Here is a 17,473-nt window from a genome sequence, read left to right as displayed (position 1 = left end):
AAACAAGTTTTGGAAAATGTCACCAGAATTTAGTAGCATTATGATCACCAAGTAGGATTAAGTTCACCGAGCTCCCATTAGGAGCCATAAACTGTTAAGCGCTAAGACACAGAAAACAGGAAACAGTTCCCATTCTCAGAAACATTCAGTGATGTTGGTGAGAGATACAGGTACAGTGACAGAGCATAATACATTGTGGAAAGTGCAATAAAAGAGTTGCAGGGTATTAGAGGAAAGTGAAGAATGGTATATAATCTAGCCAGTGGGTGGCAGGAGAGTTTACTAGGAGAAGTTGCCTGCTGCAGAGGGTGGGCTACCACTACAGGCAGAGCACAAAGCCTGGGCACAGACCAGAGGTAAGAAAAGCGCAGTGGCATGGCTTATTGGGGGGTGTGTGGGGGGTGGGCCGGGTGTGGGATACCATGAGGTCAGGGTTGCTGAAGCATGGGGTGGGAGGCAGGGACACAGGTAAGGCTAGGGAGGAGGGGAGGGTCCAAATCATGAAGAAGTTTAAATCAGTGAAGGGTTTTAGGCACACAAGCGACATGCTCAGAATTATCTTTTAACTAAATCCCTTGAGAGATGTAAGCAGACTTGAAGCCACACAGCCATAGGTTCAACTTCTAGCTCTAGGGCTTATTAGCTACATGAACCTTGGAGAGATATAAAACCTTCTACGCCTCAGTCTTGTCAACTGTAAATTGGGAAGTAAACAAATAATAAATGTAAAGCACTGGGACACAGTAAACACTTATTATATTATTAATAATATTAATATATTAATATTAATCACTGTTATTATTACTAATACTAATATCATAAGCCTACAAGTTCAGGGAGATCCATATGGAAATCCAGGTAAGACATACTCAGGTCCTGAATAGGACTGGAAAAAACAGGAGACTCAGAACTATTTAGAAAACAGAACTGAGCAAACCTGATGACCACCTGGCTATGGAAGTGTGGGTAAGGGAGAGGGTGCAGTATTGATGAGCCTGGTCAAAGGGATGCAGAGGAATTATACAGGAACAAGCGGGGAAGGAAGGGTCAAAGGTGAGGTTAACAATTATTTTCAGGATGGAACATTCTTGTGAGCTGAGATGGAAAAGGCAGATGACAAAGGGTGATGATGCAAGAGACAGACTCACTGATAGAACAAGGTTCTTGAGAAAATAAGAAGGAATTTTAAAGTATCTCCTGTGTGTCATGCACCACACGAAGACCTAGGGACACGGGTCAATGAACCGTCAGCGCAGAGTGTGACATAGATGCTAGTCCTCGGAGTGCATCCCATTACAGAAGCGCCGAGGGGGGCCATCTGACTGTGGGCCTCCTGAGCCCAAGTCTGTGCCTATTTACCTCCCTACTCCCACTACCCATCAGTGTCTTGCCCCATCTGGGAGGCATTCAATCAAGTTCCTGGTGTGAATGAATAAATATACTTGCCCAAAATCTTATTTCTAGGAGTAGAAATTTTATAAAGAGGCCTGAGAATATATTATAAGAGAGACGCAAGAGATTTGGGTATTAAAATACAGTTAAATAATAATTAAAATACTAAAATATGCAAAATACACATCTAAGAGCTTTACACAGAGGCAGCTGAAGGTTAAGAGAGTGGGGGAACAGGGCTGAGTCATGTGGAGAGGGCTGAAGTGGTTCCAGAACTCTGTCTGGCTGAATATAATCCCCAATCTGCAAATTTAAGCATTTAAGAAGGGACACATTTTTCGTCTCAAAACTATAGATAAAGGACTAAAAAGAGAACGTACCAAAGACTATACACCAGCTGAAACCCAATCATCATAAAATAGTCAGGCAGGTGGGCTCTGGCTTAGACTGGCCAGGTCCCAAGTGAGGCTGTACCATTTAGTGACCATGTGACCTGGTCCAGGTCCCTTAACTTCTTTGGTAAAGCTCAGACCATTTGAAAATAAATGAGTCTCCAAGCTCCTTTCAAATCTCTTGCTTAAAGGTGCTAAAGCAGCCTTTCTTAACCTTCTGAATCACATACTCACTCTGAGAATCTATGAAAGCTATGAATGCTACCTACCTTCCCAAATAAACATAGACACCTTCATACAAAATTCTACAAATCATTTCAGAAACTCCTGATTGCAGACCTCCTTCTAGTGAGAAAATAACTGAGGTGCAATTCTTTATAAAGAAGATATCTGTCTTCTTTAAAAGTAATGGAGTCCAGGTATCAAGAGTGATCCCTTTACAGCCCACGGTGGAGAGCTTGCTCGGTTTCCACCTAAACTGTAAGTCTCCTCATCTCTGAATTCCTCAGAGCCCCAAATATAATAAATGCCCATTTCATTTATCAATTATGTTGACCAGGGCCCTAATGGTTTGAGTGCACAGTTTTCAGATCTTTGGTGCTTCTCAATGAGTATCAACTTTGAATCCTCCCTTGGAGTAAGAAATCCAAATATACAGACAGCAACCACCATGGGCTTACTCCGCAGGGTCTATCAACTTTCCAAAATTGATTTCTGCTGAGAGGAGTCTAGCCACGCGAGACTAGAAGCTTTGCCTCAGTTCTACAGCAGAATTTGATAACCTTCCCCATTCTCCCAAAGGGAAACACACTGCATCTGCTTTTAGTAAAAATCCTTCACATTTGTATAACCCTTTGTACTTTCCAATCCCTCTCACATACATTAAATATTCATCTATGAGGTAGGCAATATACACAGTACTCCATTTTAAGAGATAAGGCAGAGAATATAACATTTAAGTAATCAAAGAGGCTTTCAACAAAGTCTAGCACTCCAAGTCACATGGTTATAAATATGTTAGTGTTTCTCTATTTATCCTTTATTCAGAAGGTAGGAGAAACCTTTTTAAAATGACACAGAAAAATAGCCATGGCATTTAATAAAATGTTCAATGAACATCTAAATAGTACCTGTGACTTTAGAAGCCAAGAGCCTAAGCAATTTTATAAATAATCATTCAAGTTTAGTTTTTTTAATGTTCAGTAAGAATCTAATCAACCTATCATTTATGACTTAAAAAAAAAAAAAAAGCGGAATTCACAGTATCTAAGTAGCAGGTGGGGGGGGTTCTATACTTACCTATTGCACAGTGTAAAATCTGGAGAGAAAAAAGGGGGGAAAGAGAATTAGTAAAGAATATTATATTAATAGCTTTATTTCATACAAATTAGCCTTCACTCAGAATAGAGCAGTGTCTGCCAGCAGTATTGAATTTTAAAAATGAACATTCTATTTTTAAACTTCATTACAGGGTATTTAACAAAATGCAAATTCTTATTCAGTTTTTTGTTCATTTTTAGTTTATTTATCTGTGGAGGATTTGCTAGGGAGTACATCTCACCCTATAGCTTAGCAGATGGCAGTGACTTCTTTTGTAAGACAGAAACTAGCAAGAGCAGTAGTGTCCAAGTCCCCTGAGCCACACTGTACGGAACTGTCACAGACTGTGGAGCACAGAATCAGAAGACACCTTCCTTGCCTGGCAGGCCCTTCAGCACAGACATTCATTCTACAAAGCTCCACCCTTGGGCCCCATCTAATCTCTAATCCCAGATTTCTTTGAACTCCAGCCCCACCTTCCTTTGGACATCTAAAGCTAGATTGGCACGCTTCAACAGATAGTTCACCCTCTCTTTCTTTCATACCTACCTGCCTCTTCACCAACCTCCCACTCTCAATTCAACTGCTCTTTCGTTTCCCTCACCCCCAAATCAAGCAAGTTTCCGAGTCCTGCCAATGCTTCTGGCACATCTTCCCCAGTTTTTTATTTCCAGTGCATAGACGAGTCTGCTATCTCCTCTCTACCTCAATGGCCATCTAACCAGCCAATTAGGTTTTTCCAAATCCCCTTCTAATTCATCCTGTATCTAGCACCTTAACCTGGGTGGTAATACTAAAGTAATTTGAAGCCATCTATAAGATTGATTTAATGACCAAAGTTTTTCTGGACAATAAGACTAACAACCATTGCAGTGCATTTTAGAATTAACATTTCTGTAGCTGTCATTGTGTTGTTTGAAACTATAATAACCCTGGCAGATGGGCAGGACATATACCTCTATTTCCAGATGAAAAAACAAAGACTTAGAAAAGTTGTCCAACTTAAACAAGGTAGTAAGTGATATTCAGGATCAAGAACCTAGACTTTATTTCTAGTCTACTGCATTTTCTATCATTTCACTGTACATTAGTTATATCTGAAAAAACTATAACTTGACAAGACTTAACTTTATCTACAACATGCCTAGTAAGATTCTGTACTCAAGTCTACTATTCTGCTAAGTCTTTTTTGAAGACAGTGGGGCAGAGGGTGGCTTGGATTAAAAAAAAAAAAAATCAAGCTGCACAAATTTGTTGATAACTGATAAGAGAACAAAAGAATTACTAAACTTCAAATCTTACATTTTTCAAAAGAAAACACTACTAAGAACCTCAAATGTGTGAATATTACAAGATAAGCTGAACCTCCTGTTGCAAGATCAAGGAAAACTAAGCTACATGCTGATTAAAATGAAATGGAATGAAAGATGAGCAACCAGCATCCTTTGAGACGTGACAGATGATAATGCCTAGACAGAAAACCTACTCTATTCATGTATGTGGCAAGACAGCCAGGCTGCTGATTCACAACAGGGACACTGCAGAAAAGGACATATAACCCTTAAGGCCACTCATATCTTCTTTGTGTGACACAACAGATCTTAGTCACATGAGACCCAACCTCTCCCTTTTAATCACATATTTTATACTGCCTCCTTTATTATATAATTCAGAGATGGTATAACTCACCTATACAAAAATGAAAACAAATAAACAACATCCTAACTGACATGTAAATTAGGAATAAGAAGAAAGTTGTTTATTTAAAAAAACGTGTATTTCCACATATAAATGCTTGGGGACACAATGACATAATGAAGCACTCAGATACAGGTATCAACTTATGATTAATACGTTTGGATTTAAAAATAAGAGTATCAGAAAGCACTTTGGGCAAGAATAGGAAAATAACAGAGCAGAGGCACAGGCCAGCACTAGAACAGAAACAGTATTAAAACAATAATGAGCATAGGGAAAGAATCTTAACTGAAGTTAGAATAATGACAGCAAGTAAATAACACAGTAGAGGAAATGAGGAAGCATAAACATTATCACAGATCAAGTTAGGTCTTATTTATTTGTGTGATGTCAAAATAATCCCCTAGATAATGTCCCAGGATAGGGCAGTAAGAAAGTATCACCAAAAACGTATCCTTCTCACTTGAAGTCCCATTGAGACATATAATCTGTGCCTAGTCTGTAAAAAGAACTTGGAGACAATATACTTTGAATGGTAAGACAAGGAAAAGAATATGGATTAGACAAAAAAAAAAAACGAATGAAAATACCGAGATGATGTGATAACATGGTTGTGTAATAGACTGGGAATACTTTTAGGATGAAAGTGATTCAAACAAAGGCAATATAAAATACTATTAAAGTAGTTATATTAAAGAAATTGAATGAGATTCCTACATTACATGTGTTGCCATTAACCTAAAGTCTGAACAGGAATCTCAAGTCTGTTTCATATTTTCAATCAGTTTCATTGCTTTTGCAGTTATAACACTATTGCACTGAAATCCTTTTCAACTAACTATGCCAGCTGAAAATGCTATAATGCTTACAGAACAGAATGTGCAGAGTGAACAAATCACTCAATTTTGAGATATCTTTATTTCAGTTAAGTTCCCTCTTCATTCCAACTGTGGTAGACAGAATAGTAAAGATGATTCCCGTAAGATTCCTGTTCCTAAATTATCCAATCAAACACTAAACAAGGAACCACAGGGTAGGGATTTTGCAAATGTAGTTAGAAGTCTGAAGTCAAGGGACTTTCAGGTACAGAGATTATATGGATAGGCCTGATCCAACCGGGCCAGTCTTTTAAAAGCAGTTTTCTCCGGCTGGTGGTAGAAGAGGAAGTCAAAGGTATTCAAGGAACAAGATATTCAATATATTCCTGAATAGCCCATGGAATTCTCTAGGCCAGAACACTGGAGTGGGTAGCCTTTCCCTCCTCCAGGGAATCTTTCCATCCCAGGGATCGAACACAGGTTTCCTGCATTGCAGGCGGATTCTTTACCATCTGAGCCACAAGGGAAGCCCAAGAATATTGGAATGGGTAGCTTATCCCTTCTCCAGTGGATCTTCCCGACCCAGGAATCGAACTGGGGTCTCTTGCATTGCAGGTGAATTCTTTACCAACTGAGCTATTAGGGAAGCCTATCTCACATGAATGCTCACCAAACTGCATCCATTGTAAAGGAGACTCTTAATAAGAGTGAACAAAATGATATACATTATTAATATCAATTAGCCTCTTTTCCCAGCCACCCTAGTGTTTCCTCAATAGACTCATGAACAAATTGGCCATGGCAGCAAGAATGGAGGCTATGCATGGGCTCAGCAACATGAACTTCCTCTTAGCAAGGCAGACCTGGTTCACCCTACTGCTGAGTGCCTAATCTGCTAACAGCAGAGATCAACATTAAATGCCCTATAAAATACCATTTCCCAGGAGGATAGCATACACCCTGATGGTAAGTTGATTACATTGGACTTTGTCCATCAAGGAGGGAGCAGATATTTGTACTTACTGGAATAAACACATATTCTAGATATGGTTTGCCTTCTTTGACCACAATGGCTCTGCCAGCCTTACCATCTATACATTCAGAGTGCCTTATCCACCATCATGGCATTCTAACAGTACTGTGTTTGGTCAAAGAACACACTGAATCATCTGATCTTACCACACACCTCATCAACCAGAAATGCCTGGCTTAGCTGAAAGGAAGAATGCTTTACTGAAGACTAAGTTATAATGCCAATTGGGGAATCTTACCTTCAGATAATGGGGTTCTGCCTCACAGGACGCTGTCTACACTTTGAATCACAGATGCTGTATTCCTCACAACCGGATTACAAAGTTCCAAGAATCCAGAGGAGGAAGCAGGAGTGGCTACTCTCACTATTACCCCTGTTCACTCACCTGAAGAATTTTTGCTTTCCATTCTGGCAATGCTGAGCTCTACTGGTTTAAAAGATCTTAGTCTCCCCAGGTTACTGGCTGCACCAGGTGACACAACAATGGTTCTACTGAACTGGAAGATTAGACTGCCCCCTGGCCATTTTGGGCTCCTTATTTATGCTACTGAACATAAACAAAAACAGGGTTTACTGATGGATGGAATGGTTGATCCTGATTGAGATCACGTTGCCATAGGGAATGGAGGCAAAGTGGACTATGTACAGAAGCCAGATATGAGGCACCTGTTAGCATTTCCAATAGTAAAGGTTAATGAAAAACTTACAGAAACCAAACAGAGGTAGAATGACTAAGGACTCGGACTCCTTGGGAATGAAGGTTTGGGTCATTCTACCCTTATTGCTGTAGTAGTACTGTTAGTTGCTCAATCGTGTCCGACTCTTTGCGATCCTACGGACTGTAGCCACCAGGCTCCTCTGTCCATGGGATTCTCCAGGCAAGAATACTGGAGTGGACTGCCATTCCCTTCTCCAGAGGATCTTCCCGACCCAGGGGTCAAACCCAGGTCTCCTGAGTTGCAGGCAGATTCTTTACCATTTGAGCTACAGGGAAGACTTGCAATCTGTACCATGGTCTAAAGCTATGCTGCCAATGCAGTAGAGCTTATTTCAGTTTAAATTATAAGGAAATAAAACTAGAAAGTCATTTTCTCAGTCTCACCTACCCCATGGACTCAACAGTAGCTAGTGTATTGGACAGATAGCACAGATTTGAAGTATTATCATTGCAAAAGTTCTTCTGGACAATGCTGGTCTAAAGAATTAATTTTATTTATTTATACATCAGTTAGAAACCCTTTGATGGGATTCTTTAAAAGTTCTATTATTTTGGTAAGTGTTTTCAAAATGTCTCCATCTGTAGGAAACTGCATGGTCTCTTATTCAGAGACCTAATGCATTCTCCTGGCTTCATAAGAATATTTTTATTTTTCAAAGTCTAAGGTTCCAAGTTGTTTTACTATTACATCTGAAGATTTTCTCTTTTCTGTTAGAAATCACTTATATTCATTTTAAGTTTAAAAATTTAACAAGCAGGTACTCAGGAAGGGAAGAGTTTTTCCCTTGAAAAACAGCTCCTATGTATTACTCCACACACTCTCAATAATCACACTGAGAGGGGCTTTCACTTCCAAATAATTTTCTAGAATTTTTCCTGATTATTTTTGAATTATACTTTCCAATCTTTTCTATTTCTGGTAGCCATATATCTTGACAGGTTCGATACTCTCAATCTCTTTTCTAGATATCTTGGTTCTACTACACTAGTAGTCTGTTAAGTTCCACTACTTTCCTGTATGCTTTTTCTGTGGTACTGATAATCATTTACACATTAGCTAGTCCACCAGAGGTCTCTGCTCTGTAATCTATTTTATCTGAGACCATAACCAGGAACTCCTGCCTTTCTTGAATCTTCAGTACATATTACATACTTTTCTGTACTGCACACTCCTTCCTGTCCTGAACTGCAACCATTGATATTTTCAGTTCTCTTTATTAAAAAAAAAAAAAAAATCAGCATGCTCTTTTTTACAGCCATTACCTGTCTTCTCTGAATACCATATCAATTTGCTTCTATTTGCTTGAGTTGTTAAGCAGTGAGGCCTGTGTGGGCGGACTCCTGTTTCCCACAGTCTCCCTCTTCCCTTCTGATGTTGTGACACTTATTAATTATACCCAAGTTCTGTTCCCCTCTGGTTTTCAGTTTCTGAAGCTGGTTTGTCTGGTTTCTTGTCATTCCCGTTTGTGTCAGGTAGCTCCACTATGACTTGCTCTGCTTGCTCTTCAGAAGACTCAGAGGTCTGGTGTCTCAAAACAAGGGCTCAGAAAAAAAGTAGTCTAAAATGTGCATATAGCTTGTTTCAGAAGTTCCTTTTAAAAATCATTATTGAGAAATCAGCATGTTTCCACAAAGAAGAAAAACATTACAGGTGATGGTTAGGTACCCAGATGAGTTCAGAAAAGCAAACTTAACAGATAATGTGCCTAAAATGTATGACTGTATTAGTAACATCACAGAAACCAATCACCTAATATTTCTGTGGAAAAAAAAAAACTCACTCAGTAGTTGAGGTAAAAAGACAAAAATGCAGGAGGGAGACAAGATTGGAGCCCTCTTCCTAAGGATACTACAAGTTCTTAAGAATTTTCTGTATTTTAGAGAAATATCCAAATCAGTTTCCTGTTTCATCAAAGGATCTGAGGAGAGTTGTGAGGTGAGGTATAAGAGTCAGAGCAGAATACAGAGATGGGACTTAGAAAACAACAAAACTGTCTTCTTTCCTTCCCCAGAACCAACCAGTTTGGCCATTTCAGACCCAACCCTAAATCAACTCAAGAGAAAAGATAACAAATGAAACTTTTTTCTTTCTTTCTTTTTTTGGTAGATAAGAGGGTTCCAAGCATTAGAGGGATCTGGAAGACAATAAGAAGGAAAAGGGGTGCCTGTGGTCCATTAGACAGTCCAAGATGGACAGTGGCTGGTAAATGGTGTATGTACTGATGGACATGTGTGGAAGATGGTCTATTTAGCAAAAACAATGAATGTCTCTGCAGAGCAGTCCTTAACTTATTGAAATCCTCACTGTCAATCACAGAGGCACATCCAATTACAAGTACCTGAAAGTGTCTTTGTGGTAATTACAGTCTTACGTTAACTAAATATATTTAGAAATCCAAATTCTGTTAGAAATAAGTTTAAAGTGCCATAATGTAGGATCAATCTACCAATTTCTAATTTTAACCCAGTTCTCAACAGGAAAGAGAGTCCTTCCTTATCCAGGACTATCATGGACACCTCAGAAAAGAATAAAGTAAAAAGAAAATTTATCCATAGGTCATTATAGATGAATGGTATTTTAAAAACTGAGATATAATTCACATATCACAAAATTCACTTAGAGTATACAATTCAGTGATTTTCAGTTATGTTTCTAAGGTTGTACAACCATACCACCATTTAATTCAAGAACATTTTCATCACCTTAAAAAGAAATCCTGTACCCATAAGCAGTCACAGCCCTTGGCAACCATTAATTCACTCTCTGTCTCTTTGAATTTGCCTATTCTGGATATTTCATATAAATGGAATCAAACACATAGCCTTTTGTTTCTAGCTTCTTTCACAAAGCATGTTTTCAAGATTCATCCATGTTGTAACAAGTACCAGTAATTCATTCACTTTACAGTATGGAGATACCATCTTTTATTTATCTATGAATGGCATTTAAAAAATATACTTTTGTTACCTATGTTAATTAACTCCCAGGATTACTCCAGATTCAACTCAAGAAACAATGTATTTATTCACACACTGATCTCTTGGCTCACAAAGTTATCAGCATTTTACTTTCTATCAACTTATAAATCATCTCATATCTCATTATCTTCACTGTACTGTGTCTCATGACTTTGGTACACACTTTCTTGGGCTTGCTGCCTAAAGCCACTTTTCTAGAGACTGTCCCTTCCCTCCAACTTCTATATGGTTAATGTGATCCTGCTCTTGTCTATAGGTGACTGGACCAGAAGTAAGTACCTAATTTAAGCTGGACAATTAGGCTCTTCACTAGGAATATGGAAATGCAAATAAGATTGCTTTTAATTAGCTGCTCTCTTGATTGCAGAAACTACAATCTCAGGAGTTTTCTGTTACCATGGTCTGCCACATAGACTAAGAAATAAAAAAAAAAAAAAACAAAAAACAGTCTGCAGGAAGAGAAGACTCAGAGAAAGAGAGAGAACATGGTAAAGAAACACAGCAAGAACTCCTGGGTCCCCAATGGTGCTCCAGTCCCTGATTCCAGGCCATTACTAGGTCCCAGATGCAGCCCCACCACTGGGGTCCATGGGACATACTATACATTTATAACAAATTCCCCTTATTACAGATGAAGTCAGTCAAGGAGGTTTCTATAATCTCTAGCCAATGGTCCTAACATAATTATCTACTCAATAAAATTTTAATATCTTTATCAGCAAGGGTTCAGTCTCCATGGTACCCATCACAGTGACTCAAGCACATACTTATTTAATTATCACCTGTGGAATATTTTGGAAAACTATCTATAAAAATTACTCAAGACTTTCTTGTATGAGTATGTGGGAAAAAAAATTAGGATTTCTATTTTATTAAAAAGCTACATTATTGTTTCACAAACTCAATATATCTTGTACATATTTTGCAAAACTTCATTTAATTTCCTCAGAAAGTCTTTCTGTATTACATTACTACATGTCCATTTACACATGCTTAGTAAATGTTTTTAAATTTTTTAAAAAGCAAAGTGTTATATTTTCCTGAGAAGATTTGAAGTTTCTTGAGAACAAGTAAAGTCTATTTCCTCTGAAAGCAAACTCTCATAGAACCTACTAAGGAATAATCATACAAATTATAATTCAGAATATTCTTACAGAGGTACAAGTGAGTGGCTGACCTCCCTGGACACATTTGTTCCTCCTATAAACAGGGTTTATTATTAAGCACTAATAATTCACAAAAGGACAACTTATCTGTAACTAAACAATACTAAGCACATGTAATTATCATACCATCTAGGCTGGGTAGGCAAGAAAACATTCCTTAATGGACAGCTCAGGAAACGCTGTTCTAGCAAGCCTGATCTCTTCTCCCCAGTTGAGGGGGTCCCTTCCCACTGCTGCCATCTACAAAGCTAATACACTGCACATTGCAGGGAGTCTTCATTCATTTTGCAGAGTACCTTTTCCAGAATCAAATCCAGGATTTGTCACCAAATTGGTTTTTACTGGGGATAATAGAGATAAAACCAAAACTCCAAAGTATTTTCTTAAATCCCTATTAAAAATTCTATAAGGATAAATGGGCTAATCCCTCCCAGGCTAAGATTTGGTTCCTAAGTGGATTTTTGTATCACACTATTTAAGGTCACTACTTTCCCTAAGATATTCTTAAATTTTAAAAATTATACCTCTAATATTACCAAGTCTTACAGAGACAGAATCCCCTTTAAATTATTACATTATTCCAATGGGGTACAACTTCTTACTGTATCAAGCACTGAGGCAGTTTCTAATGGTCTTGATTCCAAATTCGCTTCTCTGTAGCTTTAGAGAACTGTGTGGGCCAAAGGTCCGGGAGACAAGTTCTACTTATTTACTACTGCCTCTTTCCAAAAGAATTTCAGCCTCCAAGTTTAAAATATGGCCTAAACTATTTGCTAAAATTTCCTTAAACTATTAGGGTAGAAAGGAACTTTACAAATCTACTTCCACCTAATTATTCTACAAATGAGAAAAAGAGGCAGACAAGAGATAAATGACACACCCAAATTCACAAAGTAAGTTAGTAAAACTAGCATGCTTAGAATAAGGCACTCAAGCTCAGGCTGGAGGCTCTCTACATCGTACTATCTACCTTAAATGTATAAGGAAGGACAGTATCAAAATCTCTCTGCTTTCTGAGAGAAAAAAAACCAAAAACTGTTAACTTTCTGCTTTCAAAAATTAGGGGAGAGGTGGAAGTAACACATTTTATTTCATAGAGATAAATGGTCTTTTCTTAAATATCCTTCCAAACATCATGATGGGCTTGGCCTAGAGGCTAAGTGAAATGAAACTGAATACCAGATCTGCTCTGCAACCTGAAAAATTTTCACCATAATGAACTATGACAGCTATTGTGTGTGCCCAAAGCTATCTCATCTTCCTTTTTCCATTAACAAAGTCTACAGTTTCTTGGCCAGAAGGATGTGCCCTAGATCTGACCAATCAAGTATCTCACATCACTGGCAAGAGTAATTGTTCTAAGTAAGGCCAACCAGAATCCTTCCCTGATGCTAAGAAAACTAAGCTCTCTCCCACCATGTGGCGAAGGCAATGTGCAGGAGAGCCTAAGACCAATATTCAAAGAGAAACAGGGAAGCAGAGATGAAAGATGGAAAGAGAGTCTGCAACATCAAATCCTTGGTTCTCATTCCTCATTCCTGAGCTGGTTCCTTTGATTTTGTAAGCTAACCCTATATCTTTACCAACTATGGAAGCCAATAAATTTCCTTTTGCTTAAAATAATTTGAATTGGGCCTCTGTCACTTGCCACTCAAAAATCCTAACGTACTTAACCCAGAAGACAGGAATGGATATATACATTATCCTTAATACAGGGAAATTAGTAAACTGTTCTTTAAAAAAATTTTTGGAGGCTTCTAGACAGTCTCTACTATTTTTTATATCTATCACTCCTGACATCCTACACTTACCAACTTCACTGTGCCCATTATATGCCAGGCCCCAAGAGTATCCGAGTTTGCTAGCAGTTCCCTAGAATGTTCCTGAACTTTTTTAATCCTAATATAAGTTTGTTTAATTTGATTTCCAATAGAAGTTGAATGTAAAACACATTCCAGGTAATGCAAGTTAAACGAGATCTACTTTACCTGGTCAAAGAGATAAATCAGACATCAACATTATACATAGCATACTATGAGGCAAGTTTTTAACATTTAAAGCAAATCCAACAGAAACATGGCTACTTCAGTATTATTTAGTAGCTTGTTTTTAATTTTACAATAGAAATCAACAGCAACAAATCTCAGGACCCACCTCCAATAAGGCTCCAGTTTGGAAGAATTTCAAAGGCTTTTCAATGGAATAATAAAGGCTATGATAGCTACCCTTAGCCAGGTATGCTCTGACCAGACCAACTGCTATAACGAGCCACCTAAGAAAAAGAGCAATCAGGAAAAAAAAAAAGTTAAGTAGGATTATAATAGAAAGACATGGCAATGACAGATACTGCCAAAGGTGACCTCAAGAATCTGTCCTGGCTTTATGGATTATCACCCTCAAATGCCAAGCTGTATGTAATGCACAGAAATGCTGCACCATCAGCAACATCCTACCAAGAGTGCTTCTGTAAAAGCACAGTGGCACCTCACCCATCTGGAGCTCGGCTTTTTGGCAACCTTGCCTATTGAGAACAAGGCCAAAAGGAAGGGAATAAGCTAAATTGGTCCTTGAGCGGCTATATTAGGTGCCAGAAAGTACAAGACAAAAGAAACTATTACAGGAAAATTTAATGCCCTGTGCAGTTAAAGGGTCTGTAATAATAACAGGGTGAAGATCAGATGTTTTAAACTATATATGTAAGTATCTTACTGGTACCTTAAAAGCCGTTCTTTTAAAAGACTACAAATGACATGAATAAATAGCTTTTTTTTTTTTTAGAATAAAAGGCTTTTAAGCTGAGAGTCTCAAAATCAATTCAGTAAAGAAAGTCAGATCAATACAAAATGCAAAAGGGAAGCATTTAGGCATATGGCTCTGAACACACATTTGTTCTACTCTCCTCCAAAATAAATTTCTCAGATCTTGTAGCTTTTTATTTGTTAAGTTCCATACTGAAATGTTGTACACCTTTATTAAAGTATGTCTCCTTGAAGGTGCTAACAGACTTATTTATGTGTACAATCTTAACTAGGCAATGGGGAATGTGGTCTGTTATTTCTAGAAACTATCATGCAAAGACATCAAACAAGAGTTTGTAAAAAAAAAAAGAAAGAAATTAATTCCTTAATGGTGTTACTGGTTCAGTATTGGTGGTGGTGGTTTAGTTGCTAAGTCGTGTCTCTCGCGATCCCATGGACTGCAGCCTGCCAGGCTCCTCTGTCCACGGGATGCTCCAGGCAAGAATACTGGAGTGGGTAGTCATTTCCTGCTCCAGAGGATCTTCCAGACCCAGGAATCAAACCGGTCTCCTGCATTGCAGGTAGATTCTTTACCAATTAGTGGCCTAGAAAAAACCTTACTTTACTCTCACACCCCCAACTTGTCTTCCTGGTTTAAGATACCATTTCTTACCCACCACCCTATTCTCTATGTTAATGGTTTAAAAATACTCTTTTCACCTTCCCCAATGTATCTTAAAAATCTATCTTCAGTACAATGCCCTTACTAAGATGACAAGAATTTTTATATATAAACACACACATAACACTCCTGAATATTCTTTTAAAAACACTGTGACCATTTATGTGATAAAGTAAGCTTGCATGTGGTATTTCTTCATTAGTCTTTGAGTCAAGAGACATGGGTTCTAGACCCAGAACTACTACTAACAAGTTCTGTGACTTCAAACAAGATAAGCAAGTCACAACTTCTCTGAGCCTAGGTTTCAATACTATTTCTAGCAATAGTCATAAAGCCCCTATGATCTTCTCAAGATACGTTTTGTGCATGTGTGTGTGTGAAAAAGCAAGGTGCTGAAATGCTAATAGATTAGAATTTGTATTTTTAAAAAGGGGTGGGGTATGATTATACAATTTGCTAGTATCAGTATCTTAAAAGACAGACAAAATTAACTGCCTTCTAGGGAGGAAAACTGTGTGAAAGGGAAGATAGGAGGGTAGATTCTCACTGTATGCCCTTGTATGTATTTTCAATTTTGCATTTGGCCATTGTATTATCTAGTTTAAAAATAAATCAAACTAGATGTTCATTATACAGTTCTTCCAACTTTTCTGTATGTTTGAAAATCTTCAAAATGAAAAAAAATTTTTTACAAATGAATACAATTTAAAAATCTATATATTCGTCTGATCCTGTGATCAAAAATCAGGAGATGAAAGAATTGGAGAAACTTGGAGAGCGCCTAGCTCAACTCTTTAGTTTTTACAGATGAAAAAACGGAGGTCTAGAGAAATTAAATGATTTATCCAAGGTCACACAGCTAGTCAGTGTCATAACTAGAACTCAAAACTCGCTGTGACAAGGGATGGACTGAAATAAGAAACAAGAGAGGGTAAAATCTGTTTCCAGGGTCTATTCCCCTCCTCCCCAGTAACTCTGCCTTCCATCTCTAGAGTCCTCCCTGCTCCAACCCATCCTATAAAGTCTGCGGCTGCTGCTGCTTAGTCGCTTCAGTCGTGTCCTACTCTGTGCGACCCCATAGACGGCAGCCCACCAGGCTCCCCCGTCCCTGGGATTCTCCAGGCAAGAACACTTGGAGTGGGTTGCCATTTCCTTCTCCAATGCATGAAAGTGAAAAGTGAAAGTGAAGTCGCTCAGTCGGGTTCGACTCCAGCGACCCCATGGACCTATAAAGTCTAAATTCACCTAAAGCACAGAACTGCTCATGTCACTGGGCAAAAACTTTGAACGCTCTGCCACCACCTTTCACATTAAAGCTCATCGTGGATTTTGAAAACAGCCGCGGAAACAAATGGTCACTCTGCAACCACAGCTCCCTCCATTCCCTTTAGAGGGAACAGCTCGCCATTCGTGACTTGCCGCCTGGGCTCTCCGCGCTGCAGGATCGCCCGGCACACCGCCCCCCAGACCTGGACGTGCGGCCGGCCCACCTGTCCTCCCAAGGCCCTCCGAACCACCACCTAGGCAGCCTTCCCCGAGCCCCCATGGAGCCTCGAAACTCCAGCTCCGGGCACACCCGGTGCCTGGGAACTTGCTCGGTCCCCGGCCCGGGCGAGAGTCCTGGGTAGGCACAGGGGAGGAGGATCCAGCCTCGGTTGCCCTCAGCGCCCAAGTCCCGGGGCCCGGACTCCCGCCGCCGGGGCTGCGCTGCGCGTGGCGGGCCGAGCCGGGCCGCTCCTCCGGCCGCAGAGCCCCCTCCCCGGCCAGGCTCTCCCCCGCCTTCAAAAACCCCAGTCTCACCCCGCGGTCATCACTACATTGTAGATGACCAGGTATGCCGTGGCCAGAGGCCCTGGGCCCTTCTTCCTCCGCGAGCTGCTGGCTTCGCCGGACCCGGCACGGCCCCCGCCGCCCCCATTCCCCTTCGACGCCGCAGTCGCCGCCGCTGCCGCCATGTCAAGTGCCGGGCATCCACTCTCCTCGCGTAAGCCCCACCGCCCGGACTGGCCACAGCGAGAGGGCGGAGGGAAGAACGCGGGAGAGGCGGAGCGGAGGCCGCGGGGCGGAGCCAGGGACAACGCCCACGGCGGCCGCCATCTTGGAGGAGGGCAAAGACGCTCCCGGCGCTTTCCGCCCCTCCGCGAGCTTCCGTCGCCACCGCCATCTTGGAACGGAGTAATCACCGCCGCTTTTGCCCTCCCGAGAATAACCTCCCGCGCCATCTTGATTAGGTCAATATTGTCTTTGGCCTTGCTGGGCAGGGTCGCTGTTTCTACCATCTAGATGCATCGTCGTCCGTGGTTATTCTCTTTCCTATAATTTCCGCCTCCATACTGGATTAAATGATTCTTTGATTCTCTCTTGTCATCGTGACTTCTCCCAGTGGTCCTATCTTCTCCCGTAATACGGCCCCGAGTAAACCTTCCGTTTTGAGTCAGGTCATTTGACGCACATTTCGTTTCCCATCATCCCCAGAGGCAGGCAGGAACTGCCCTTTATGTTAACTTGTAGCTAGGTTGAAGATTTCAGTCTCCAAA

At 40.1% G+C, this 17,473-nt stretch overlaps 1 protein-coding gene across 1 annotated transcript in view; it reads right to left on the bottom strand.

Annotated features, from left to right (window-relative positions):
* The window catches only part of HACD2 (3-hydroxyacyl-CoA dehydratase 2), an 87,394-nt gene extending 70,496 nt beyond the window's left edge, over positions 1-16,898 (bottom strand). The window contains exons 1-3 of the mRNA XM_086402818.1: positions 16,737-16,898; positions 13,671-13,788; positions 3,084-3,102 (exon numbers count right to left, since the gene is read on the bottom strand). Of these exons, the coding sequence (XP_086258944.1) occupies positions 3,084-3,102; positions 13,671-13,788; positions 16,737-16,891 (292 nt within the window). The 5' untranslated portion in view covers positions 16,892-16,898. The remainder of the gene's footprint in view (positions 1-3,083; positions 3,103-13,670; positions 13,789-16,736) is intronic.
* Between the last annotated feature and the right edge of the window lie 575 nt (positions 16,899-17,473).

Source organism: Bos grunniens, chromosome 1, assembly GCF_055505025.1.
Source record: "Bos grunniens cultivar Pamir isolate PY7600 chromosome 1, Bosgru_T2T1.0, whole genome shotgun sequence".
NCBI classification, from domain to species: domain Eukaryota; kingdom Metazoa; phylum Chordata; class Mammalia; order Artiodactyla; family Bovidae; genus Bos; species Bos grunniens.
This window is presented reverse-complemented; position numbering and strand designations above follow the sequence as displayed.